Source organism: Coenobita brevimanus, chromosome 12 (assembly GCF_032717465.1).
Source record: "Coenobita brevimanus isolate Jiangsu-jjx chromosome 12, ASM3271746v2, whole genome shotgun sequence".
Taxonomy (NCBI): Eukaryota; Metazoa; Arthropoda; class Malacostraca; order Decapoda; family Coenobitidae; genus Coenobita; species Coenobita brevimanus.
The window spans coordinates 8,540,169-8,567,511 of NC_136965.1; the positions used below are offsets into that span (position 1 = coordinate 8,540,169).

The 27,343-nt window shown below is 43.0% G+C and overlaps 1 protein-coding gene across 1 annotated transcript; it reads left to right on the forward strand.

Moving 5' to 3' along the window:
- The first annotated feature begins 631 nt into the window (after nucleotides 1-631).
- LOC145413985 (oplophorus-luciferin 2-monooxygenase non-catalytic subunit-like) lies at nucleotides 632-26,150 on the forward strand. Its single transcript, XM_080283561.1, has 3 exons — nucleotides 632-1,442; nucleotides 21,553-21,654; nucleotides 26,002-26,150. Exons 1-3 carry the CDS (start codon nucleotides 632-634, stop codon nucleotides 26,148-26,150), a joined length of 1,062 nt encoding a protein of 353 aa, XP_080139687.1.
- The last annotated feature ends 1,193 nt before the right edge of the window (nucleotides 26,151-27,343 follow it).

Sequence of the window (27,343 nt, forward strand, 5' to 3'; positions counted from 1 at the left end):
TGAACGAAAGACATACTTCTGAAGAGTAAGACTGAAAGTGTGTTATACTAATGACAGGACAGACTGAAACATAACTTCGTGCTTGCCATGCTAGTCAGTACCATCTAAACTTCTGTTACCATCCCAGCTGTTGTCACCACCTTAACTATTGTCACCATCCTAACTGTTGCCAAGTTATTAATTTTATTATTACTACCACTACTTTCATGTTTCAAATTATCGCTAATTTAAGTTTCATACAAAAAACTCTTACGTATCATAAAAATAGTGCATTTTTTTTTATACACACTTGAAATGGTCACTGAACGCAGCTTCTTTTATGCTGACAAAATATAGAGGCTAAACTTTACAAGCAATATTGCTAGTCATTGACAAAATCGTATATACCTGACATAACGGTCGGAATGTGAGAGAGAGAGGTGGTAATATGGGACTGATGTACAACGAAAATACAGGAAGAAAGAGGAGAGAGGATGAAACATAAAGAACGTTATGAAGAGAGAAATGGATAGAGTAATGAAACAAGGGTAAATCTCAAGGGGAGTGCATCACAGATAAGAAGCATCAGCGAGGGTATAAAAATGGAAGAAAAAGTCTCCAGACCCGACAGACCAACCAGAGACAGGCAGCAATGAAGGAAACACTCGTGGCAACGCTGCTGCTGGCGATTGTTACCATCGTCCCGACTCAAGCTCAAATGTCAGAGTGGCCATGTCCTGTGGACACCGAAATATACCCTTGTATCTGTACTGCTGACGAAGAACTGAACCTTGAGCTTGACTGTTCCGACGCCACAAGCACAGAGCAACTGGGAGAAGCTTTTGCTGGGACAAACTTTCCATTTACGGATTTTAAGTCCCTCACTATCAAGCCTGATGCTGCTGCACCACAGCTCAATAGCCTACCAGCTGGAGTGTTCGGTCCTACTACTTATCAGGAAATCTATATATCAAACACTTACATCAGCACTATCGAGGAGGAAACGCTAGCTAATTCCCATGGCACACTTTCCATGCTTGACTTATCAAGTAACGAAATAGATGTCTTCCCTTTCGAGACACTAGATTTATTTACAGTCTTGAGGGAATTCAACATAGCAAACAACAGGGCGACTACACTGCCGAACATTGTGTCAGACACTCTGGTAACTCTCGACTTATCCGGCAACATAGGTCTGATTTTGACAGAGACCACTTTCGTCAGTGCAACCCGCTTGGAAAACTTGTATCTAAGGAACATGGAACTGGGCACAGAAGGACTCAATGAAATACCTCCTAACGTTTTCCAGAATAAGTATCTTACCATTCTGGATCTGAGTGAGAACGTGATTTCTGGTCAGTTAATTGAGGACTTCATCAACCCTGTGCAACGTCCACTTGTGTTAGTGAACCTAGATGACAACCAAATCGCCGATATCCACCCGACAGCTTTCGGCACCGAAGGTGAGAAAGGAAACTTGTAACGCCTCCCTCATCAGGCATGGAGTGAGATTTCTTTCTCTTTCTGTTTTAGTTTTATTGTAAATATATATTTCAGTGCACTCCTGTCCGAGAGACAATCATGCCATGCGCATGAGCGAATCCCCAGACTGATTTTTTTTTTTTTTAATATAAAATACCATCAATGAGAGTATTTTGGTCATTAGCCTAAACATCGATATCATTGCAAGTTCCGAATGAGTACTGTGGGTTTGTTGTTGCCGACGAATATCACACTGCTTACTTCCACATTGATTTAATCCATCTATCCACTGTCTTTCGTTTCCAGGACGCCTCCTGCCCTCAGTCTCACTTACGTATGCCTTTTCATGTCACTTCACACCCATGCTCTCGGCACGATATCGTACTCTTTGGCCACAGGAACTCCTTAAGTCACATCTTACACGAATCTAAACTTCTTATCGTAGCCACCCTATGCACACCACGTACCTTTACTGTTACTTTTCATATCCAAGCCCATGCAAGGCTTCAGACACATAAGTAAACCCATTAAAGCCTCCCAGCAGCAATATGTGTCTCTTGTGTATATTTTCAAAATTTTATATAGCAGAAATATCAAGTCTGAACCTACAACCTTTGCATGTATGAGTCAGTAGGGTAAAGGCAATACAGTCCTGCAAAAACGCACGTATAATAAATTCATGCAGAAACGGATAAATTCTGGCGCTGTCACACCTTCCTCCAGTCCTATTCCAGCCTCTGTACTCAGATCTCTTTTGCAAATCAGGGTCCTGTATAGCACCATACATTACATCACTGGGTGCCTGTTCTTCATATACTCAATATATTCTCTCTGTCTCTATATGTCTGTCTGTCTGTCTGTCTTTCTGTCCATCTATCTCTGTTTCTGTCTCTGTCTGTCTGTCTGTCTGTCTGTCTGTCTCTGTCTCTCTCTCTCTCTCTCTCTCTCTCTCTCTCTCTCTCATACTGCACCAAAGACACACAAGCTCCTCAGTACTATTATGGCGTACGAACCTGATGCGATCCCTGCTGTTCTCAAGAACTGTTTCTTTGCCGACAGCCTACCTTGGTAAAATCTATGGCTTTTGTCTGTCACTTTGAACCTTTCCTTCATTCTGGAAATTTGCTGTCCTTCAGCATATCCCGAATAATGGTAACCGTTTCCAGCCCTCTAATTTTCGACTAATTGCAATAGTAATCTTATTTTTAAAGTACTGGAACTTGTTCTAAAAAGCAGTAAATATAGCACCTTTCTAATCATACTCTTTTTTCCAATCTCCAGTATGGGTTCCGCAATGGATGCTCCACTGCGATCTTCTCATTTATTTTTCCGAATTGTGGCCATCCTCCTTTCGGGACTTTTGAGAAACTCTGCTATTGGACCTGACATCTCAAAGGCTCTCGAACAAGTCTGACATAAATCTTCATATTCCAAATTGCCCTCATGCGGTATCTATCAATGCCTTCGTATCTAGTTCCCCTTCTGGTGGTTATATAGCTGATGTTGTAGACGGTCACTGTTCTTGCTCTTGAGCTATCAATAGTGTTGTTCCTCAGGGTTCTGTTCTGTCACCTATTGTCTTCTTTTTCATCAATGATCATCTGACTTGCACATGTAACTCACATTATGATGACTCCATCCTTCACCTCTACATCTGCTTCACACGGCATTCATAACAGCAGTTAATTCTGCGATCAGAGAATGAGGCCATGACACGGAATTTCTGACGTGGCTCTTATTTCTGACTGAGATAAAAGGAACCGTGTTCTTTCTTAATACAGCAAACCTCAGTTCCTACCTTTCGAAGTGCTACGATCTTCTGCAAAAGTATACTTTAACCTTTAACTACTCACTCCTTCATCTTCTGTTAGCATCCTTGGTATTTATTTTACTTATCATGGAAAGCTCATATTACCTCTGTTGTAAAATTTGCTTCCAAGGGATTAGGTGCGATCAACCGACTATGCGTTTTTCGTTAACCCCTGCACAATTGTGGATTTTGCACAGGGGTTTTATTTGCCCCTTTGCAGAACTCTCACATGTGGAGGGATCCCCACTCACAGCTCTTCTAAACAGAGAGGAGTCAAAGGGTTTTTGTCATATATACTCTCCTCCTCTTACTGACTCTCTTCAACTTCTCTCTCTCCGCTGCTCTGTTGCATCTTCATCTCTGTACTGTGGCTACTTCAGTTGTTACTGCTCCTCTGACCTGACTGCTGGCATCCCCCTCCATTTTGGCGGCGCTTTGCACCTGTCTGGCAGTGCACACTTGCCCCTTTTCTGTCCAGCTCTATGATGCAAAAATTAGTTGTTACTGTCAGTCATTTATATGCGGAACAGGACAATCCTGGTACTTATCTTCCTCAGTCAGTTTTTTTTCTTCTGCCTATGACCTCCAATCCATTAATCGCAATTTGCCCAGACCTCTCGAAAAACGTTCTCCCTTTGTCTCTGTCTGTCTGTCTGTCTCTCTTCCTTCTGAAAAGGAACAACAACGCAAAGTTTGTCTTTGAAGAATTTTTCCTTGCATATAGAACCATATGTAGTTTCTATCCCATCACCAACACATTACGCTATTATTATGATTCTCTTTCTCAAAGACTATTGCATTACTATTTTCTATCAGTCAGTCCATCTATATATCTACTTACCTATCTGTGTGTCTGTCCATCCATGTATCTATTTGTCTATCTTTATACCGTTGCAGAATTCCGTTTCTTAGAAGCATTCACAAATCTGAATTAGTCTGTGAACTTTCTGTATACTAACTAAGCTTACCATTCCGTAATATTAACAATTTATGTGAATCTTACTCTGATTTCTGTCATGATTACATTCACTGTTTCACTGGGTAACCAAGAGGATATCATATACCACTAGCAATAGGCAACAATTCACGTAAAAATCTATCTGCGCTTCACATGTTTCGCTAACATAATTATAACAAAGGCAAAGCTACGCTGTTAGAACCCTCCATCTGACCTTGCACATACCCCCACCTCCCTGCACACCTTACCAAGCGTATAACGGCTTTCACCCCCCACCCCCTCTGTATAACACAATGAAATGGAAAAGGAAAGAGCGACAGGGACTAGAAAAACCACCACCATCATCAAAATCTCCACTATCATCATCATCATCATCATCATCACCACAACCACCTCCACCATCATCACTATCATCACCAACGTCATATTCATCACGACCACCACCACCACAATTGTTATCACCACAACCACCACCACAATCAACACAACCACCACCGCCATCATGATCATCATCGTCATCACAACCACCACTACGACCACCACCACCATCATAGCTGCCACCAATATCATCATCAACGCTCTGCAGTTGCAAAATCTCCATCTGACCAAGCACATAGTCCCCACCTCCCTGCACACCTAACCAGCACATGATTCATACATGTGAGTTTGATGCACCTGCACTACTGATTGATGGCGACACGGTAACTGGTTATTTATGCTGGTACTGGTATATATTTTCTTGCTTACCAAACGACATACAATGCACAATATAACCAGCCCATATTTTTCTGTCTGTCTGTCTGTCTCTCATCATCATCATCATATTCATTATGTCACTGCATGTCCACTATTGAACAAAGGCCTTCTCATCCTTCTCCATGAAATCTTTGAGTGAGCCAATCTCTGCCTCGTTTTGCCTGCAAATTTATCAATTTCATTTCTCGACCTCCTGTCTGGCCTTTTTCTGCAACACTTAAAATCTCTTAGAGTCCAGTCAGTCAGCCTCTTGTTCCATCGGTTATTCCTTATTTCTGCTCCATGACATACCCATCTCCATTTCTGTTCTTTTATAACTTCAATGATATATTCCAATTTAGTCTGCCTTCTCACCCAAGTTGATCTCTTTCCGTCTCTCAAAGATATTCCTAACATTGGCCTTTCCATTGCTATATGTTTTAGCTTAGTCTGTTTTCCATTGATTTTGTCAGTTTCCAGGTTTCACAACCGCACGTCATAGCTGGGATAATACATTCATTTTATACCTTTTGTTTCGGACACACTGGCAGGTAACTTTGGATAAAACATCACTTTGCTTTTACATCAGTTCAACCTTAGCCCTACTTTGAGACTTTCTCTATTTAGGACATCAAACATTTTTTGTAAAATCTCTGATCCTCCTGAGATTAGGAAAATTTCATCTGCAAATCTTAAATGGTTTGTTTTCATCATCTGTGATGACTCCTTCTTTCTCCCAGTCTTGCTTTCTGAAAATGCTTTCAAAACATACTGCAAATAATTTTGGTAAAATTGTATCTCCCTGACGCACATCTTTATTACTATTAATGTTTTCTTAGTCCTCATGTAACTTAACATTAGCAGGTCCCTCTTTGTATTATGTTTTCGGGCAGTTTTACAATGTTTTCGTTTACTCCATGTTCCCACAATGAGTTTATAATTGCTATGTGCTCCACTGAGTCGAAAGCCTTTTCGTAATCGACACCTAAGCACAGTGGTTTATTATACTCTATTACATTCAATAGTATTTTTCAATTAGCTGATTCATTGAGTGTAGATGATCAGTAGTCGAAACCAGCTTCGGAATCCTGCCTATTCACGAGGTTGGTTTCCTTCCAAATTAGTTGTTAATCTGTTCGTAAAGACTTTGGTGAAGACTCTGTAAATAACTGGTAATGTGTTAATGGATCGATAGTTACTAAGATCTTTTCAGGTCCCTTTCTTGTCGATCAAAACTATTGCATTCCACCATGTTTTGGGAGGTTTCTTCTTTCTCATGCATCGGGCAAATAAAGTGATGAGTCGGTTTTGAACTCTTACTCCTGCACCCGACTCTGCTACTATTCCATCTTCTGAGTCCTTTCCTTTTTTCATACTTTTAAAAGAATTGTTTACTACATCTGATGTTACATCAGGTATTTCACTTGTGCCAGCTGAAAAATTAGCTTTTGGTACCATTGTCTTTGATGCATACAGTTCTTTGCAGACTTTTTCAACTTTCATCCTTTTCTGCATTTTAATGACTTCCCCATTTTCGTTTTTCAGTGATATACTTTGTTGCTTTCCTAGTGCCATTTTGCTTCGGTTTCGTTTCAGACTTTTTTCCATTTTAGGAGGTTTCTCTGATCTGATCCATGCTTCTTTTTCTTTTTTCTTCTCTCAGTCTCTTGTTGATAAGTTTATTTAATTCGTTGCTTATATTTCATCTTTCTTTCTTTTTACTTTCATATGCTTTCTTTTTTTCTTGAATTCTAGTTTCGTTTTTCAATACATCTTGGGTTTGGTTGTATATGCTTTCCTTACTACGTCCGCTGATTCTCATAACACTTTTGTTAGTGTATCATTCAACTCATCAGTGTCACACTCAGCATAACTTTGAGCCTGAAATCTGTTCTTTCTTATTTTTGTAACTGAAAGGCTGCTTTGTTTTCCCATAATTGTAACTGAGCATAAGTTTTATTTTCAATCAGCTTCTTTCTTATTTTGAAATTGATTTTCGCTGTGCAACCTACCATTCTGTGGTCACTTCCTATATTTACTTTGTTGTCAACTGTGACATTAGTGATTGTGTTGTTCTTATCTGCTGTAATGAAGTCGATTACACACTTTGTTTCTCCATTTGGGCTTTTCCATGTCCATTTCTCCATATTTTTTATGGAAGAATATGTTCATTACTTTCATGTTATACATTCAGCAAAATTTACCGTCATTTCATCTGGGTCATTCCTCTCTCCTACTCCGAATCTTCCTATACATGCTGATCCATTTTTGATTTGCTAACTTTTGTGTTGAAGTCTCCCATGAGTACAGTATGAGTATATTTGGGGCAGGATACTCAGAACGAGCCTTTAGCTACAGCGCCAATTAATGAAAGGCTTCTCTTTGTACGGCAGGTCAAAGGCGCCTTTGATGGCACACCCGACTCCCATACTCAAATAATTCTAAAGGCGCCTTTGGTGTGCCTTTCCGCCGAAAGGCAACTCTCCCTTAGTAGACGACTTTTGATTCCTCAGCCAATCACAGCAGCTTTATATAAATACGCTTAGGAAGTGTGTGCCAATCACAAAGCATAGATAACCTCTCTCTCTCTCTCTCTCTCTCTCTCTCTCTCTCTCTCTCTCTCTCTCTCTCTCTCTATATATATATATATCTATCTATGTATATCTATCTATCTATCTATCTATCTATCTATCTATATATATATATATATATATATATATATATATATATATATATATATTACGGAGATTTTGTGTAACCTGTGACTTCATCAAATCCCTGGGGAATTCGTGAAATGACTTTAAATTAGGATGGGTTAATTAAGGTTGGGTTAATTTAGGCTGCAGTTTGGTTAGGCTGGGATAATCTAGGTTAAGTTTAAGTTAGATTAGGCTAGGTTACGTTAGGTCAATTTAGATGAACGATTAACAACTTTGCATCTTTTTATATTAATCTAACCTAACTTTACCTGACTAACCTTAACTTAACCTCGATTATTCCAGCCTAACCTGACGACATCCTAAGTTATCCTAACTAACCTAAACTTAACCCCAATTGTCCTAGCCTAACCTAACCATAGTCTAAATTAAGCTAACCTTAATTAGCCCATACTAATTTTAACTCACTTCACGAATTCCCTGGGGATTTCATGAAATCACCGGTTAAATTCCCTGTAACATGTATGTATAACAATGTTTTTGTCTGGCTGGTATTCCTGTTCTCTAAGCAAGAGTAGTAGTTGCTATTTCATTTCCTAGACCTACTGGTGGATCAGCAGCTGCTATCCTAGGGAGAGAAATTTGTTTAAGATGGGAGAAACACCAGCATTGCTGCATTTCCATTTCACCCCAAATTTTCCTTGATTTTGTTTGTCTGGTATCTTATAGGCCCAACTACAAGAGCAGATATGTCTCATCACATGCACAATATTCCCATAAAGCTATATCTTTTATATATTAATTGATTTAGAAAAATTTGGTTTTGTTTGGACTGAGTTCAGTTGGTATAAGACAGGAGGAAATCTGAGGAGATAAGTTTGTAGTTTTGGACAAGAAACTTTAATATAACCTACCAGTATCCTAAACTGACCTAACCTATCATAACCTTGGCTATCAAAATCTAACCTTCTGTATTCAAAGAAACCCGTCGTGGATGTATTTTCCGCTGCTGCATGTTACTGTAGTGGGCTTTTGCACCTCCAGGTTAGATGCCATACCCTGAACACAATGAGGATTTGGTTTAATGCTCAAGGGATATTATGGGGGAAAGGTGACTGACCAAATACAAAAACACATGTGTTAGCCAAACCAAAGTTAGACTGCCATAATCTTCATTCCTAACCACATACTTCACAGTACTTACTTATCAACCACAGCAACAAGAAACAGCCTATGATGTTACAGGCAATATGTGAAAATGTAATTTTGTGAATTCACTAGTCAATCTGTGAAATGGATTTTTATACCAGGATGACATTGGTTAGTTTTCATTTAAAGTAAGGCTAGGTTCGTTTAAATATGACTAGGTTGGATCAGATTAGATTAATTTATATTATGCTCTGTCCAGCTTACGAAAACCTAGTCAGAACTTTTCTTAATTCCTAAAAGATGGGCATTGGAATGCTATGACATACCCTCATGACAGGCACAATAGACGGGTGCGATATAGTGGGGGATTGTGGGGGTTGGGGAGATGATGGGTGGCGGGCTGGGGGAGTGATGGATGACGGGGTGGGGGTGGGGGGTTCGAGGGGGGTTGGGGGCTGGAGGTTCGGGGGATGGTGGGGGGGTCAGGGTAAGGGATGGGGGGGTGACCGCATAGGCGGACACCCGTCTTGTGACCCTAGCACCGTCGGACAGCATATGTGGACACCCGTCATTTAGGGGTTAAACAAACCTATACTAGCAAGACCTAACATTACTCGAACATTACCCAACCTAACCTAACCCTTCTTAAATAATATTGTATATTAACCTCGTCTAACTACAACCTTCATTTATACTTGTATAACTGAGCTCAGCCCAACAAAAGTTAAATGAAGTCCATTTAACAAACTGACTATAGGCTTTTCATAACATTACGTTTTCCACACATTCGCTGGAATATAAAATTTACCTGCAAACAGGCAACCTGACTTACTTCAGATCAGTAACTATTAGGATGAAAACTGAATATTTCCAAATACTATTTGCTGAAGTACTGCCCATACCTCTAGCTGAAGCTGGCGGGTTAGGCTTACGCTAGGAGTGACTGATCCAACAGACACACTGAATTGTTAATATACTGCTGAATATAAGTACCTATATACATAGAGCAAACAACTGTAACATTAGACACATGTTGGTGCAGCATGAATTGTATAATGGCTAAATGTGATGAAGACCCAGCATTCAACAGCATGTGCCTCTACCGCCGAGTTGACTACATCCACATACCACACATATTCCCCAGTTATGTCATTATTAAAAGAATATGGCATCTCACTACCCAGTAACTACTTTTGACGCAAACCTTTCCAATCCAGATAAGGTAATGAGGCATTAATTCATCTAAATACGAGCGAGGAGCACCACACACATCATCCACGACTTGTTGTTGTCCAGTAAAGGCGCCTTTTGATCGCTAGGGCTCCTCCGACCCTGGCGGTCCCATAAGGAGCCAACGAGTAATGTTTTCTAGTGTGGCTGCGCCCAGCCGAGCTTTTGAGTTTGTGCTTTTCACGAAAAGGCGATGTGTTAAGGCGCCTTTAGGACAAAAGGCGACGTTAATCGTTTTGAGTATCCAGCCCCTGGTCTTTTCTTCAACCATAATTTGGGAGGGGTTAAATTTCATTTAGTGTTTTACGAAGTCCACATCCATCCTGAATACAGAACAGAACACACAATAATGAATCATCTGATCAGAAGACATGTTAAACCAAAAAGGCCTCAAGACACTCTCGACTTCATTATCTATTATAAAACAAGAAAACCACAGACCTACATTTCAAAAAACGCCCAACTAGACAAACATCGGACCTATAGGAGGGTCATGCTGTGTAAGAATATACTTGCAAACTAGGGGACTGTGAGTCCCTCTTCTCTTCATATACAGGATATTAAACCACTAAGCTTAGTCGAAGAAAAAACTGCACCTGCAGAATGGTACCCTTACAACCGACACTAGACACTGCTGCAGTACACATTCTAAGAGATAATACAGGTCATCGGGCACGCTTATGATACGAGGAGCCTACAAATATTGGAAACCCTTATCAAGAATACGACCCCCAGGATGAACCTACAGACAAGAGAATTCGCAGTCATCCCACCATCCCAACCAGTTCCTCCCCATACAAGTCTGGGGCGGAGTGATGATATCTCCCATTCTCCCAAGACTCCCATATGTTGTTTATAACACCCCCCCATCCCCCAGCATAATCTTCCCATCTCCTCATTTCCTATTGATTATTTACCTACTCCCTGACCCACATAAAATGAATATTTTGGGCATCAAACTCATTCTTGGGGTGTGCCAGATTTATAATGGATACACAGTATACGGGCAAAGAAATGCAAGGAGCACATCACGATCACCTCTTGGGTAAGTAGTGCGTCGCATGATACAGCGAGTAACATGGATCAAGTTTTTTTTTTTTTTTTTTTTGTGGGTAAGAAGGAACCAAAGGCAATGAGCCTGCAAAACTGTTCCTTCCAAGAGAAAAACAAAATACAAGAGAGAGCCAAATTCAAGATCCATTCATTTCAAGATGCCTTGACACACTGCGATTGAAAGACTGGAGATCATAGGAAGCAGGAAATAGAGACAGAGGGAGACAGTTCCAGAGTTGACCTGTTACATAAATGAAGGACTGGGAGTAACGGTCAACTCTTGCATTAGAGAGTTGGACAGAAAAGGGGTGAGAGTTTGCTGATAGACGGGTGCTACGCGGCCGTCGTAGAGGTGGAGGAATGCATGCAGACAGTTCAGAAGAACAGTGACCATTGAAGTAGCGATAGAAAAGAGATAAAGATGCAACATTGCGGCAAAGAGACAGAGGTTGAAGGGAGTCAGTAAGAGGGGGAGAGTTAATGAGACGAAAAGCCTTTGACTCCACCCTATTGAGAAGAGCTGTATGTGGGGAGCCTCCCCACAGATGAGAGTTGTACTCCACACAGGGGCGGATAAAACCCCTGTATAGAGTTAACAATTGTGCAGGGGCAAAGAAGGAACGGAGTTGGCTTAGCACACCCAATCTTTTGGAAGCAGATTTTACAAGAGATATAATATGATCTTTCCAAGACAAGTCCCGAGCAAATGAAACCCCAAGCATGTTCAACGATGATCCAGGATTAAGTTGAGTATTATTAAACATAAGTGGGTATACCTGTGGAAGATTTTGTCAGGTTGATAGGTGCAAAAACCGTCTTTGATGCATTAAAAACAACAAGATTATTTTTACCCCAGTCAGAGATACGAACCAAGTCAGACATTAGGTGTGCCATAGCCTCATCCCTTGCCTGTTGAAGTAACTGCTGAGATGGACGTTGCGGGAATCGAATGGAAAGGTTAAGGGTGGAGTCATCAGCGTATATGAGTGGATAGGGTTAGATGTACAGCTTAGAAGGTCATTGATGAATAAAAGGAAGAGAGTTGGTGATAGGACAGAGCCCTGAGGAACACCACTGTTAATAGATCTAGGAGAAGAACGATGGCCGTCTACAACAGCTGCTATAGAACGACCAGAAAGGAAGCTAGAGATGAAGGCACAGATAGAAGGATAGAAACCGTAAGAGGGTAGTTTGGAAATTAAAGATTTATGCCAGACTCGATCGAAAACCTTTGAGATGTCAAGTGCAATGGCAAAGCTTTCGCCAAAGTCCCGAAAGGAGGATGACCAGGAGTCTGAAAGGTAGGTGAGAAGATCGCCTGTGGAGCGTCCCTGACGGAACCCATACTGACGATCAGAAAGAAGGTTGTGATAGGAAAGATGCTTTAAAATTTTTCTATTAAGAATAGACTCAAAAACTTTTGAGACACAGGATGTTAAAGCAATTGGACGATAGTTAGAGGGTTGGGAATGGTCACCCTTCTTTGGGACCGGCTGAATGAGAGCAAACTTCCAGCAAGAAGGAAAGGTACAAGTTGACACACAAAGGCGAAAGAGTTGGCATAGGCAGGGTGTAAGCACAGAAGCACAGTTCTTGAGAACAACAGGAGGGACTCCATCAGGCCCATAAGTCTTATTAGTACTGAGGCCAGCAATGGCAGAAAATACATCAGCTGAAGAAATTTTAATGTTAGCCACGAGGAAGTCAGAGGGAGAAAGTGATGGAGGAACGGCACCGGAATCGTCTAATGTGCAATTGGAGGAGAAAGTCTGAGCGAAGAGATCTGCTTTATCAGTAGAAGAAATAGCTACAGAACCATCAGAGTAGAAAAGAGGAGGGAAGGATGATGAGGTAAAGTTGTTACAAAGGTTTTTGGCAAGGTGCCAGAAGGAGCGAGAAGAGTTCGAGTTAGAGAATTGAGAGCATTTAGTACGGATGAAATTATTTTTAGCAGGGCAAAGAACAGACTTAACATGATTCTGGGCAGAAACATAAAAAAGATGTGATTCAGGGGTGGGTTGGCTCTGGTACCTTTTATAGGCCCTCTCCTTGTTGCGAACAACATTAGAACAAGCGTGATTAAACCAAGGCTTTCGTGCATTAGTCAAAGGATATGAGAAAGGAATGTATGCTTCCATGCCTGAGAGAATAACCTCCGTAATCCACAAGGCACACCCAGATGGCTCGTGGCCATGGAAGCAATAATTATTTCAGGGAAAATCAAAGAAGTACTGCCTGAGGACCTCCCAATCCGCAGCTCCAAAGTGCCAGAGACGACGTTTTTTTGGAGGGTCCGCAGGCTGCACCGGAGCGATAGGACAGGTTAAAGTGATAAGGTTGTGATCGGAGGAGCCCAACGGAGAGAAAAGATTAACAGTGTAAGCAGAAGGATTAGTTGTAAGGAAGAGATCAAGTATGTTGGCGCTCTCTCCAAGCGGTCAGGGATACGGGTAGGGTGCTGTACAAGCTGCTCTAGGCCATTAAGGATAGAAAAGGTGTAGGCTTGTTCACCAGGTGGATCACTGAAAGGAGAGCAGAGCCAAAGGTGGTGGTGAACATTGAAATCTCCTACAATGGAGATTTCAGAGAAAGGAGAAATGGATAGAATGTGTTCCATCGTAGACGTTAGATAGTCAAAGAATTTTTGATAGTAGAATTAGGAGATAAGTAAACAGCACAGATATATTTAGTCAGAGAATGACAGGAAAGCCGAAGCCAGAGTGTAGAGAATTCAGAAGAATCGAGTTCAGGAACATGAGAGCAAGATAAGTTGTTGTGTATATATACACAACAGCCACCTTTGGCTTTGAAATGAGTATAGAGAAAGTAGGAGGATACAGAAAAGGGTTTGCTGTCAGTTGCCTCAGACAGCTGGGTCTCAGGAAAAGAAGGTGAGGTTTAGAGAAGGAGAGGTGGTGATGAACAGAGCGAAAGGTAGAGGAAAGGCCACGAATTTTGCAGAAATGAAGAAGAAGAGAGTCAGACAGTGGTTCCAGGCACCTTGAGTTGTCACCGTGAGAGGGGCTGAAGGTGGGGGCATTTATGGTTCCCCTCCCTAGGGACTCCGAGGCTACGCTATTTGACGCCATTTTTTTGAAATTTTTGGAAAGGAAGTGTGGTGTGTATTGTGCATATAGTTTGGTGTTGATAGTTGGAGAAACTTGTATTGGAGAGCATGCTGGTCTACTCTCTGTGTTACTGAGACACTGAAAACGTTCAGCAAAGGGGGATGGTCGGGACCGAGTCCCGAGGGCAGATGAAACGGGAGCTCCAGCTCTCCCTGTCATCAGCTTTCCATCCACCTTGGGAGTACTGCCCTGCTCGACGAAACAACGAAATATACAACAAAATTTAAACAAACAGAACAAAGAATTGGAAAATCTATGTAACATCACTCAATGATTCTACGGACCACTTTCGGCTCTATAAAACACTTAAAAGCATCACTAAGTCACAAACAAACACCTCCCAAACCCACGGTGCCTTCACCTCCAACATCGAACATATCACTTCTTACAAAGAACAACCTTCTGCCCCTCTCCCGGTGACGACTCATGATGCCTGGAACCACTGTCCAACTCTTTTCTTCTTCATTTCTGCAACATTCGTGGCCTTTCCTCTAACTTTCGCTCTGTTCATCACCACCTCTCCTTCTCTAAACCTCACCTTCTTTTTCTAACTGAGACTCAGCTGTCTGAGGCAACTGACAGCAGACCCTTTTCTGTATCCTCGTACTTTCTCTATACTGTACTCATTTCAAAGCCAAAGGTGGCTGTTGTGTACAGTATATATACGCAAAAACTTATCTTGCTCTCGTGTTCCTGAACTCGATTTTTCTGAATTCTCTACACTCTGGCTTCGGCTTTCATGTCATTCTCTGACTAAATATATCTGTGCTGTTTACTTATCTCCTAATTCTTCTGACTATAAAAAATTCTTTGACTATCTTACTTCTACGATGGAACACATTCTATCCATTTCTCCTTTCTCTGAAATCCCCATTCTAGGAGATTTCAGTGTTCACCGCCACCTTTGGCTCTCCTCTCCTTTCAGTGATCCACCTGGTGAACAAGCCTACACCTTTTCTACCCTTAATGACCTAGAGCAGCTTGTACAGCACCCTACCTGTATCCCTGACCACCTTGCAGAGAGCTCCAACATACTTGACCTCTTCCTTACAACTAATCCATCTGCTTACACTGTTAATTTTTTCTCTCCGTTGGGCTCCTCCGATCACAACCTTATCACTTTAACCTGTCCTATTCCTCCAGTACAGCCTGCGGACCCTACAAAGAAACGTCGTCTGTGGCACTTTGGATCCGCAGATTGGGAGGCCCTCAGGCAGTACTTCTTTGATTTTCCTGGAATGATTATTGCTGCCATGGCCGGGAGCCATCTGGGTGTGCTTTGTGCATTACGGAGATTATTCTCGCTGGCATGGAAGCATACACTCCTTTCTTGTATCATTTGACTAATGCACGAAAGCCTTGGTTTAATCACACTTCTTCTAATGCTATCCGCAACAAGGAGAGGGCCTATAAAAGGTACCAGAGCCAACCCACCCTTGAATCACATCTTTTTTATGTTTCTGCCCAGAATCATGTTAAGTCTGTTCTTTGCTCTGCTAAAAATAATTTCATCCGTACTAAATGCTCTCAACTCTCTAACTCGAATTCTTCCCGCTCCTTCTGGCACTTTGCCAAAAACCTTTTTAACAACTTTACCTCATCATCCTTCCCAACTATTTTAAACTCCGATGGCTCTGTAGCTATATCTTCTACTGATAAAGCAGATCTCTTTGCTCAGACTTTCTCGTCCAATTCCAAATTAGACGATTCTGGTGCTGTTCCTCCATCACTTTCCCCCTCTGACTTCCTCATGGCTGACATTAAAATTTCTTCAGCTGATGTATATTCTGCCATTGCTGGCCTCAGTACTAACAAGGCATATGGGTGATGGAGTCCCTCCTGTTGTTATAAAGAACTGTGCTTCAGTGCTTACACCCTGCCTAGGCAAACTCTTTTACCTTTGTCTGTCAACTTGTACCTTTCCTTCTTGCTGGAAGTTTGCTCTCATTCAGCCGGTCCCAAAGAAGGGTGACCATTCCCAACCCTCAAACTATCGTCCAATTGCTTTAACATCCTGTATTTCAAAAGTTTTCGAGTCTGTTCTTAAAAGAAAAATTTTAAAGCATCTTTCCTATCACAACCTTCTTTCTGATCGTCAGTATGGGTTCTGTCAGGGACGCTCCACTGGCGATTATCTCACCTACCTTTCAGACTCCTGGTCATCCTCCTTTCGGGACTTTGGCGAAAGCTTTGCCATTGCACTTGACATCTCAAAGGTTTTCGATCGAGTCTGGCATAAATCTTTAATTTCCAAATTGCCCAATTACGACTTCTATCCTTCTATCTGTGCCTTCATCTCTAGCTTCCTTTCTGGTCGTTCTATAGCCGCTGTTGTAGACAGCCATCGTTCTTCTCCTAGATCTATTAACAGTGGTGTTCCTCAGGGCTCTGTCCTATCACCAACTCTCTTCCTTTTGTTCATCAGTGACCTTCTAAGCTGTACAGCTAACCCTATCCACTCATATACGCTGATGACTCCACCCTTAACCTTTCCATTCGATTCCCGCAACGTCCATCTCAGCAGTTACCTCAACAAACAAGGGATGAGGCTATGGCACACCTAATTTCTGACTTGGCTCGAATCTCTAACTCGGGTAAAAATAATCTGGTTGTTTTTAATGCATCAAACACTCAGTTTTTGCACCTATCAACCCGACAAAATCTTCCACAGGTGTACCCACTAATGTTTAATAATATTCACCCTAATCCTGCATCATCCTTGAACATGCTTGGGGTTTCATTTACTCGGAACTTATCTTTGAAAGATCATATTACATCTCTTGTAAAATCTGCTTCCAAGAGATTGGGTGTGCTAAGCCCACTCCATTCCTTTTTTACCCCTGCACAGGTGTTGACTCTATACATGGGTTTTATCCGCACCTGCGTGGAGTACAACTCTAATGTGTGGGGAGGCTCCCCACATACAGCTCTTCTCAATAGGGTGGAGTCAAAGGCTTTTCGTTTCATTAACTCTCCACCTTTTACTGACTCCTTCAACCTGTCTCTTTGCTGCACTGTTGCATCTATATCTCTTTTCTATCGTTACTTCAGTAGTCACTGCTCCTCTGAACTGTTTGCATGCATTCCTCCACCTCTACAACGGGTGCGTAGCACCCTTCTAGCAACAAACTCTCATCCCTTTTCTATTGAACTCTCTAAAGCAAGAGTTAAATGTTACTCCCAGTCCTTCATTTATGCAACAGGTCAACTCTGGAACTGTCTCCCTCTGTCTGTATTTCCTGCTTCCTATGATTTCCAGTCTTTCAAACGCAGTGTGTCCACGCATCTCGAAATGATAGGATCTTGAATTTGGCTCTCTCTTGCATTTTGTTTTTCTCTTGGAAGGAAAAGTTTTGCGGGCTCGTTGCCTTTGGTTGCTTCTTCCTCACAAAAAAAAATAAAAAAAAAACATAATCGTGAATCATTTCGCATACATATCACCTTACACCAAGATGTACTGAGCCCGGAAAACAATCTTTTCTGCTTAGGCAGAATATACGGTGGAATTCTTTTATTCCAAAACAGACCCGTAATATTATCAAGAAACAATGAACTACACAAGCACAGGGCTGGATTGCATTAGCAACCTATACCTGAAACATTTCGGACCACAAGTCATCCAGGCTCGCACAAGCATCAGCGACTACTCATACATACACTGCAACATTCCCAATATTTGAAGACATGGAACAATCATCACTATACTTAAACCAAACAATGATCCATCAGATCCTTTATCTTTCAGATCCACAGCACTATACAGCACACTATCCAAGATAAATGAACGTGTGATTATTGACAAAGTTTCACCTCATATCCCCCATGCTCTTTCAGAACATGGCTTTAGAACACTCCATTCCACAGTCACCTTACTTACCAACCTCAAACAACACACATCTGATGGCACCAACTCCGTAAGACTTGCACAACATGCACTTCTTCTACAACTAAAATTAGTAAAATTCTAAGATGCCAAACCCCAGTGCAAACTAATCACTTAAACCTATAATTCAAATTAAGAGAACACCAAACGCAGGCTTGGCAACTGCTTATCTGGTAGACAAGCACATGCTGCACTCCAGGTCAAGCCTTCACGAACACGAAGCTTCCCCAGTGGATTTCCACAGGGTTCTGTTCTTTCACCTAAACTCTGCAGTTTATACATGCATGGAATTCCTCCATCTTAAATGTCCACAAACGTTGCCTGATATGTACATCACAACAGCATAACAATGACACTTCACAGCATAGACATAAAAAGCCAGTGCACTCCGGACTCAACGCACTTAAGGGCACTTACAGGGACTCACTTTAGGCAACAAAAAGAAACACTCTTCCTTCTCAACAAATAATATATTAGATCAGTTATGTCCAGTGCCTTTCTTGGATGGGCCTCATCCTATTTATGAATCAACAAAACACCTTGCAAAGCATACAAAACAAATCCCTACTCATCATTACTGCATGCATCAAAACCACTGCACATCTCACATATACCATGAAACAAAAGCTCTCCCTGTCAGATCATATTTCGTTGTATGAGAGGCACATAATTCTATGTAGCAGTCTGTGGTACAAGAAAACACCGATATCATTACATGATAAAGTCTTCCAACAAAACCATAAACAAAAAAAACTCTATCTATCTATTACTAGACGCCTTAATCCCGTGAGGGGTGACCCAAAACAATTCGCTTCCATATCGCCCTGTCCCCCTCCATTTCACTGCTCTCCCCTCACCTCACACTCATCCTCTCTCATATACCTCTCCACTCCATCTCTCCATCTCATCCTTGGCCTCCCCCTCCCTCTCCCCCCCTCCACCTCACTCACATACACTCTTCTCTTTAGTTTCCCGCTCTCCATCCTCTCCACATGGCCAAACCACCTCAGTGTATTTGTCCTGACGCTTTCGATCACATCCACATCCACACTACAATGCTCTTTCATATCCTTATTTGCCAGTCTGTCTCCCCATGTAACTCTACATGCTTCTCTCAGATAACACATTTCCACAGCTATCAGTCTGGACTTGTGTCCTTCTAACAAGGTCCAAGCTTCACTTCCGTACGTCTGAATTAGTATCAGAATACTATCATGCATCGACTTTTTTACTTCCATGGTCACTTCTCTATTTCTTATCACTGCTTTCAAATAATCAGTAACCTTTCCCTTTCAAGCACTTCATCCTCTGAACTTCCATCCTTACTCATCACACTACCCAAGTACTTAATGCACTCACAGATCCATTTCTTCACCATTCAACCTCACTGCACATTCAGTGGCTTCATATCACCACACCCATTTCAGCAATATCCTAACTCCAGACATTCCATCTACATACTCATTTACATACTTATACCCATTTCACGCACAGAACAATACAACACTTTAATCAGATCGCTATATTACAACCTCCCCTCTCCCCTCATCACAACATCTATCCGTCAGAAGTGTCCTTAAACAGATCTGCTAGAGTTCACCCAGCCAGGCTTTGATCAAGACACCACCCAGCCCTCCTCAACTACTAGCATAGATTTGGCTTGGGTGCAATCTCAGATGACACGTGCCCCGCTCGCAGAATACGCCTGCACAATATAACCTACATAATGGGGCACTGCACAGCACATGCCACACTTAGGCGCAGACACAACATCGACGGTATGGGAAACCAATAGGACGATACCTTAGGGGCAATATCCTACCTGCGTTCGACTGGTCTGCTCGGACAGAGACTAGGGTTTAACAAAAACAACAAATAAGGTTGAAATGATAAGGTACTTGTTGGGCAAAGAGTATGCGATTGGTGTAATGTGAGTCAGTGGAAATGCACATTAACTCCATGCCAGCAGAGAAAGCACCAACTGTCTACTGTACCTGCGGGTACATAATTATAGACCTCAGTGAACGGAGAGTCTTGTCAACAGTCAAAGTCTGGTACATGAACAGAATTAGGAAACATCTCTTGTGAGAACAGATAGTTCGTTGTGCTATCAAGGCATTTAGGAGAAATGATCCTGACTACTGTATTGTCTTATGATTCATAAAACTTTATTCATTAATCATCCAACACTGTCTTGTTTGTTAAGTACATGCTGTCATAAAGGAATTGTATATATATATATCAGTACCGAAGGAATGTCGTTGAAAAGCCGAAAACCTAAACACTCTTGGAAAACCGTTGGCACTTCCAGCGGAAATCGCGTCAAGAATTTTACGCAGCTCCTCCCTATTCGCATCCCTATGTCTAATTCTGATATTGTAAATTAACAGTTCCAAACTTTTCAGTGATGAATATACATTTTGGTCTATGTTCTTAATTTGAGCACGTTATTAAAAAAAAAAAAAAAAAAAAAAAGAGGGGGGGAGGGAAAGAAAGAAAGAAAAGGTAACACCAACAAAAGGAGACTATAAGTTTGTAAGCAAGATACAAGTTTTGGAGACAGCTAGATGTCTTCATGTTTTGTTGTGCAGTGAATACTGGAGGGGAACGGAGTGCTATTTAATGGAAACATCCCCGTAATACCATTACATTAGCCCAGAATGAGACAGCCCTAGCATGTGCTCATTTAATGCGCTGGATGTTAGCGCTGAAGTGTAAAACCTAAACGTGTGTGGGATGTAGGAGGACAGACGGGCCTTTGAAAAAAGACTGTCAAATCGATGCCCAGAGGCGGATTAATACAAAATTAAAATATAGGTTCTGTAGCCAGAAGAAAAACAACGTAAGTATGTACTATGGGTCACAGAAGTATCGGTACACAATATGCGTGAAATATTTGGGACCACAGAACGATGGCCGCTGAATTATTATTGTCCGACTTACCAAATGTTGGCAACCCTGATGTCGGGAGGTGTCATATGTGGCCAACTAGCAATATCCTCTTGCAAATATAAAGCAAATATTATTACGTATAAATATAGAGACATTGTTCATATACAATGAGACGTTGGTAATGTCAGCAGTTGATCGAATGTTTTCGGTAGGCATCGGACCCCCTGTGCACCGATACTTTTGTGACCCACAGTACATTTTGTCCAGTGAGCCTCATTGCAATGGACAAGGAAAGTAACAGTGCTATATACTACTGATCAACATTTAGTCTTTCCTGTCACATTATTCCTTTTGACTAAAATAGCCTGGATAAATCAATGTTAATTTTTTTTTTTTTTTAATCTTTGACTGAACACGTTTGTCACTTTAGAGTCCTGGTCCTTCTTCGCATTAAAGCACTCAGTTTTATTCAGAAATGATAGCTATATAAATAAATATGTATATTAATTAATTAATATGCAAGTAAACAAATAAATAGATAAGAAAAAAATAACTCCTTTTCCTCTGCTCTCTGTGCGAAGCCCTGGACCCCACAGCCCGAGTGAGCCTGAGGAGCAACGAGATCACTCTCCTGTCTCGAGACAACTGGGAAGGACTCCTTGATCAAGTCAATAATGACGACGCTATCGATCTTAGAGGTACTGTATAAACTGGTGGTGCAGGAGGTGGGGGTGTAGTGGTGGTGAGGGTGTGGTGGTGGTGATGTGGATGTGGTGGTGGTGAGGATGTAGTTATGGAGGTGTGCATATAGTGGTGATGGTGAGGGTGTGGTAGTGGTTGGTGTGTGTTGGTGGTGAGGGTGTGGTGATGGCTGCTTGGGTGTGGTGGTGATGAGGATGTAGTTGTGGTGGTGAGGGTATAGGGGGTGAGGGTGTAGTGTGATGAGGGTGTGTTAATGGTGAGGGTGTGGTGGTGGTTAGGGTGTGTTGGTCGTGAGGGCGTGGTGGTGATGAGGGGATGGTGATGGTAGTTAGAGTGTGGTGATGGCTAGGGTGTAGTGGTGGTGGTGAGAGTTTGATGGTGGTGAGGGTGTGGTGGTGGTGAGGGTGTGGTGGTGGTGAGGGTGTGGTGGTGGTGAGGGTGTGGTGGTGGTGTGGGTGTATTGGTGGTGAGGGCGTGGTGGTGATGAGGGGATGGTGATGGTAGTTAGAGTGTGGTGATGGCTAGGGTGTAGTGGTGGTGGTGAGGGTGTGTTGGTGGTAAGGGTGTGGCGATGGTGAAGGTGTGCTGGTGGTGAGGGTGTGGTGGTGGTAAGGGCGTTATTGGTGAGAGTATGATGATGGTGAGTGGTGGTGGAGAGGGCATGTCCGTTGTGAGGGTGTGCTTGTGGTGAGGGTGTGTTGGTGGTGGTGAGGGTGTTTTGATGGAGGTGTGTGGTGGTGAAGGTGTAGTGTTCGTGGTGAGGGTTTGTTGATGATGGTAATGGTGTGGTGGTGGTGGTGGTGAGGGTCTACTGGTGGTGAGGGTATGGTGGTGGTGAGGATGTGGAGGTGGTCGGGTGTAGTGGTGGTGGAGAGGGCATGTTGGTCGTGAGGGTGTGTTGGTAATGGTGACGGTGTGTTGGTGGTAAGAGTGTTTTTGCTGGTGGTGAGGGTGTGGTGGTGGTGATGGAGGTGTGTGGTGGTGAAGGTGTAGTGTTCGTGATGAGGGTATGTTGGTGGTGGTGAGGGTGTGGTGGTGGTGAAGGTGTGTTGGTGGTGATGAGGCTGTGGTGGTGGAGGTGAGGGTGTGTTGGTGGGAAAGGCGTGGTGAAGGTGAGGCTGTGGAGGTGGTGAGAATGTGTTGGTGGTGGTAAGGGTGTGGTGGTGGTGAAGCCGTGCTGGTTGTGAAGGTGTGGTGGTTGTGAGAGTGTGGTGGTAGTGAGGGTGTGGCAGTGGTGTAAGTATGGTGGTGGTAGGGTGTGGTGGTGGTGAGGGTGTGGTGATGGTGAAGCCGTGGTGGTGGTGAGGGTGTGGTGGTTGTGAGAGTGTGGTGGTATTGAGGGTGTGGTAGTGGTGCAGGTATGGTGATGGTGATGGTGTGATGGTGGTGAGGGTGTGGTAGTGGTGGTGAGGGTATGCTGGTGGTGAAAGGGTGATTGTGGTGTGGATTTGGTGGTGGCGAGGGTGTGTTGATGACGAGGGTGTGTTGGTGGTGAGGGTGTATTGGTGGTGAGGGTGTGGTGGTGGGGAGGGTGTGGTGGTGAGGATGTAGTTGTGGTGGTGAGGGTGTGGTGATTGTGAAGGTGTGTTGGTAGTGGTGAGGGTGTGTTGGTAGTGAGGGTATGGTGGTGGTGAGGGTGTTCTTGGTGAGGGTGTGGTGGTAGTGGTGTGTTCGTGATGGTGAGGATGTGGTGGTGGAGGTGAGGGTGTGTTGGTGGGAAATGCGTGGTGGAGGTGAGGCTGTGTAAGTGGTGGTGAGGGTGTGGTGGTGGTGAGGGTGTGTTGGTGGTGGTGAGGGTGTGGTGGTGATGGTGAGGGTGTGTTGGTGATGGTGAAGGTATGTTGGTGGTGAGGGAGTGTTGGTGGTGGTGAGAGTGTGGTGGTGGAGGTGTGGTGGTGAAGGTGTAGTGTTCGTGATGAGGGTATGTTGGTGGTGGTGAGGGTGTGGTGGTGGTTGTGAGAGTGTATTGGTGGTGAGGGTGTGGTGATAGTGAAGGTGTGTTGGTGGTGACGGTATTGTGGTAGTGGGGGTGTTCTTGGTGAGGGGGTTATGGTGGTGAAGGTGTGTTGGTGGTGGTGAGGGTGTGGTGGTGGAGGTGAGGATGTATTGGTGGGAAAGGCGTGGTGGAGGTGAGGCTGTGGAGGTAGTGAGGATGTGTTGTTGGTGGTGAGGGTGTGGTGGTGGTGAAGCCGTGGTGGTGGTGAGGGTGTGGTGGTTGTGAGAGTGTGGTGGTAGTGAGGGTGTGGTAGCGGTGCAGGTATGGTGATGGTGAGGGTATGATGGTGGTGAGGGTGTGGTAGTGGTGGTGAGGGTATGCTGGTGGTGAAAGGGTGATTGTGGTGAGGATTTGGTGGTGGCGAAGGTGTGTTGATGACGAGGGTGTGTTGGTGGTAAGGGTGTATTGGTGGTGAGGGTGTGGTAGTAGTGAAGGTGTGATGGTGGCGAGGGTGTGGTGGTGGTGGTGGTGAGGATGTAGTTGTGGTGGTGAGGTTGTGGTGATGGTGAAGATGTGTTGGTGGTGGTGAGGGTGTGTTGGTGGTGAGGGTATGGTGGTGGTGAGGGTGTTATTGGTGAGGGTGTGGTGGTGATGAAGGTGTGTTCGTGGTGGTGAGGATGTGGTGGTGGAGGTGAGGGTGTGTTGGTGGGAAAGGCGTGGTGGAGGTGAGTCTGTGTAAGTGGTAGGGTGTGTTGGTGGTGGTGAGGGTGTGTTGGTGGTGGTGAGGGTGTGTTGGTGGGAAAGGCGTGGTGGAGGTGAGTCTGTGTAAGTGGTGAGGGTGTCTTGGTGGTGGTGAGGGTGTGGTGGTGGTGAGGGTGTGGTGGTGGTGAGGGTGTGGTGGTGGTGAGGGTGTGGTGGTGGTGAGGGTGTGGTGGTGGTGAGAGTGTGGTGGTAGAAAGGGTGTGGTAGTGGTGGTAAGTATGGTGGTGGTGAGGGTGTGTTGGCTGTGAAAGTGTGGTTGTGGTGAGGATTTGGTGGTGGTGAGGGTGTCCTGGTGGTGAAGATGTGGTGATGGTGACGGTGTGGTGGTGGAGGTGGTCGAGTGTGCTGGTATGGTAGTGTTAATGGGGTGGTTGTGATGGTGAACTATTGTGATATTTGCGGTTATGAAAAGGAAGTGGCATTAACCGTTGTTATAGGTGTATCGATAACTGCAGTGGTGAATGTGGTGGTGAAAGACAATGCATGGTGCTGAGGGATGATGACAGAGGACTGTAGTGACTGTAATAGCTACAAGTGACGATTGTGGTGACGAGGACGGTGATCATGGATGGGAATAATGGTAATGATTGGAATGAGGACTATTGCAGTGGCAGTGGAAATTGAGGACGTTGGTAATATGACCTTGTCCTACTTTGCTCTGCTGTTTGCTTTATATTGTACCTGATATCCATACAAGTAACACGGATAATAATATAGGTAAGTAAAAGTGAGGAAAGGTAACATGAGGCACTCAGTTAATCTCCGTGACTTAGACCTTTGAGCCTGTGGTGGGTTATTCGCCATTTATCCTTCGATGTAAGACCCGTATATTATCTGCTTTATGCTGCCACAGTTACCTACCCTATGCGGTGCCGTAGGCACTCATTTTATCAACCAATCTATGAAGATTAAATTGGCACCTGATCTAGGTGGCACCAGCTGACCGCACCAGTACTCTAACCCTTATGCTACAGAGCGGACAGGTTCATGGTAACCGTCCGGAATTGTTGTTTAAGTACTGTAACAGTTCAAACACGTTGCCGAAGTACATTATGTAATTAAATGCTTTAGCCTTCAGTATCATACATCTAGTCAGTTTCTCCTGTGTTGCTTCCTTCCAGTAGGGATACTGCCATGCTTATATTTGACCTCATTTCTTTTTTCTCACTAAGACTTATGTCGTTTGGAAATAACCGATGTACTTTCAAGCGTAGGCCTAAGACAGTGTAGACAGCCCCTCAATTATTTTATCAATAAATCAGTTGTGGGACATCAGTTGTAATATGTAGTTAGTTACCTTCAGAAAGATCAAACACTTTTTTCCAAAGGATTATTTCTTAAATAAGTGTCAGATATAAAATGGTTTTCCCTTCGCACTGTTTGTTTTATATCAATGAACTAATTATTTACATACAATGAACAAGTAAGAGTGGGTGGAAATTAGGATGAAAGGGAGGATTAAGGGTAAGTTGAGACGGGGGATTTGGTGGGGTGTAAGGTGGATTTAGGTGGAATGGAAGGAGGGGCTTAGGTAGATTTTTTGATATTTAGTTTAAGATTAAGTAATGAATAGATAAATAGGCAATCGACAAAAAATTATGGGTTAATGTGCTACTTGTATTTTCTCCTGTCCTGACAACCATAGGCAACCCGCTGACGTGCGGCTGTGACGTGTACTGGCTGGTGCTGAACTCAGACACACTGCTGAACAAGATCCACAGTGAAACGACGTGTGATGCCGGCACACTCCTGACTGATCTCCCTATTGAATGGTTTAATGAACATTGTCCCTAGGGACCAATTTAGGAAGATATTGGAGCAAATGAAATAAATCTAAATAAATAAAAATAAAAATAAAAAATAAAAAATGAATGAAATAAACAAATTAATCAATAAATAGTAAGGTAAATAAATAAACCAACAAATAAATGATTAAATAAATAAGCAAAGGAATACGTAAATTCATTCATGCTCTCTGTGTGTGAACTATCATGAATGATGAATAAAGTGATTTCAAAATGTTACCTGCAAGATTAGTTTGATAAATATAATGTGATGAGAAGATTGACTAATTAATTTACGACAACCTACAAATATCCCTAATACAATGAATTATAGTATCATTTTGCCGACTTTGATAATCAGTAGAACAGGTAAATGAGGGGACACTAATAGGGAAGCCAACGCCGAGCACAGAACAACTTATTAACTTCTGAAATCAGGTGACGTCAGTCTAATTCTGTGTATGATATCTCATTTTATATATAGATACAGATGATCCTCAAGTAATGACTGGGTTAATGAAAGCATTAGTTAACCATTAAGTTCAAAAAGAGTCTCCTAACCTGAATGACCCGCGGTGCTCATATCCGTAAGTTAGGCCATTGGGCCAGGGGAGGGTTATTCACTCATTATCCTGGGAGCCAAGGCTATCCTAGTTACCACACATACTTCCTCTAAGTACTACCCTAGGTACCCATTCTTCCTACCAACGCACAGTGAATGGAAGGACAGTGAGATGAGTCATCCAACTACCCACACCAGGAATCAAAACCTGGGACTAATCACTAGACCACTGCGGTAGTGGTCAAGTAGAGAAAAAATATATAATAATGATGCCATTCCACTGAAGGTGATGGTGTGCTATAAAATGGAAGATTCGATCAGAGGATGACCATAAACAGTTTGGCTCCAGGCTACCCTGTCCTCCGCCATCAGGCTATTCTCTCCATTTCACATCAACCTCATCTCCCTTCTCCACTCTATCCTCGACCTCCCTCTTCTCCCCTTCTCCTCCTCAGGCACATACACTATCCTGCCGGTCTCCCATTTTCCACTCTCTCCACATGGGAAATGCACCTCAGGATACGTCCAACATTTTTCAGAACAACTCTAACACCATACCCTATCAAACTTCTTAATTTGTCTGTTTGTTTCTCCACGTTACTTCACAAACTTCTCTGAGCTTATTTCCACTCTTCTCACTC

Excerpts from the sequence above, each read along its gene's own strand:
- LOC145413985 (XM_080283561.1), top strand. The coding sequence starts at position 632 with ATGAAGGAAACACTCGTGGCAACGCTGCTGCTGGCGATTGTTACCATC. Across the intron at positions 1,443-21,552 it reads GACAGCTTTCGGCACCGAAG|CCCGAGTGAGCCTGAGGAGC; the intron begins GTGAGAAAGGAA and ends TGGACCCCACAG. Across the intron at positions 21,655-26,001 it reads CGACGCTATCGATCTTAGAG|GCAACCCGCTGACGTGCGGC; the intron begins GTACTGTATAAA and ends TGACAACCATAG.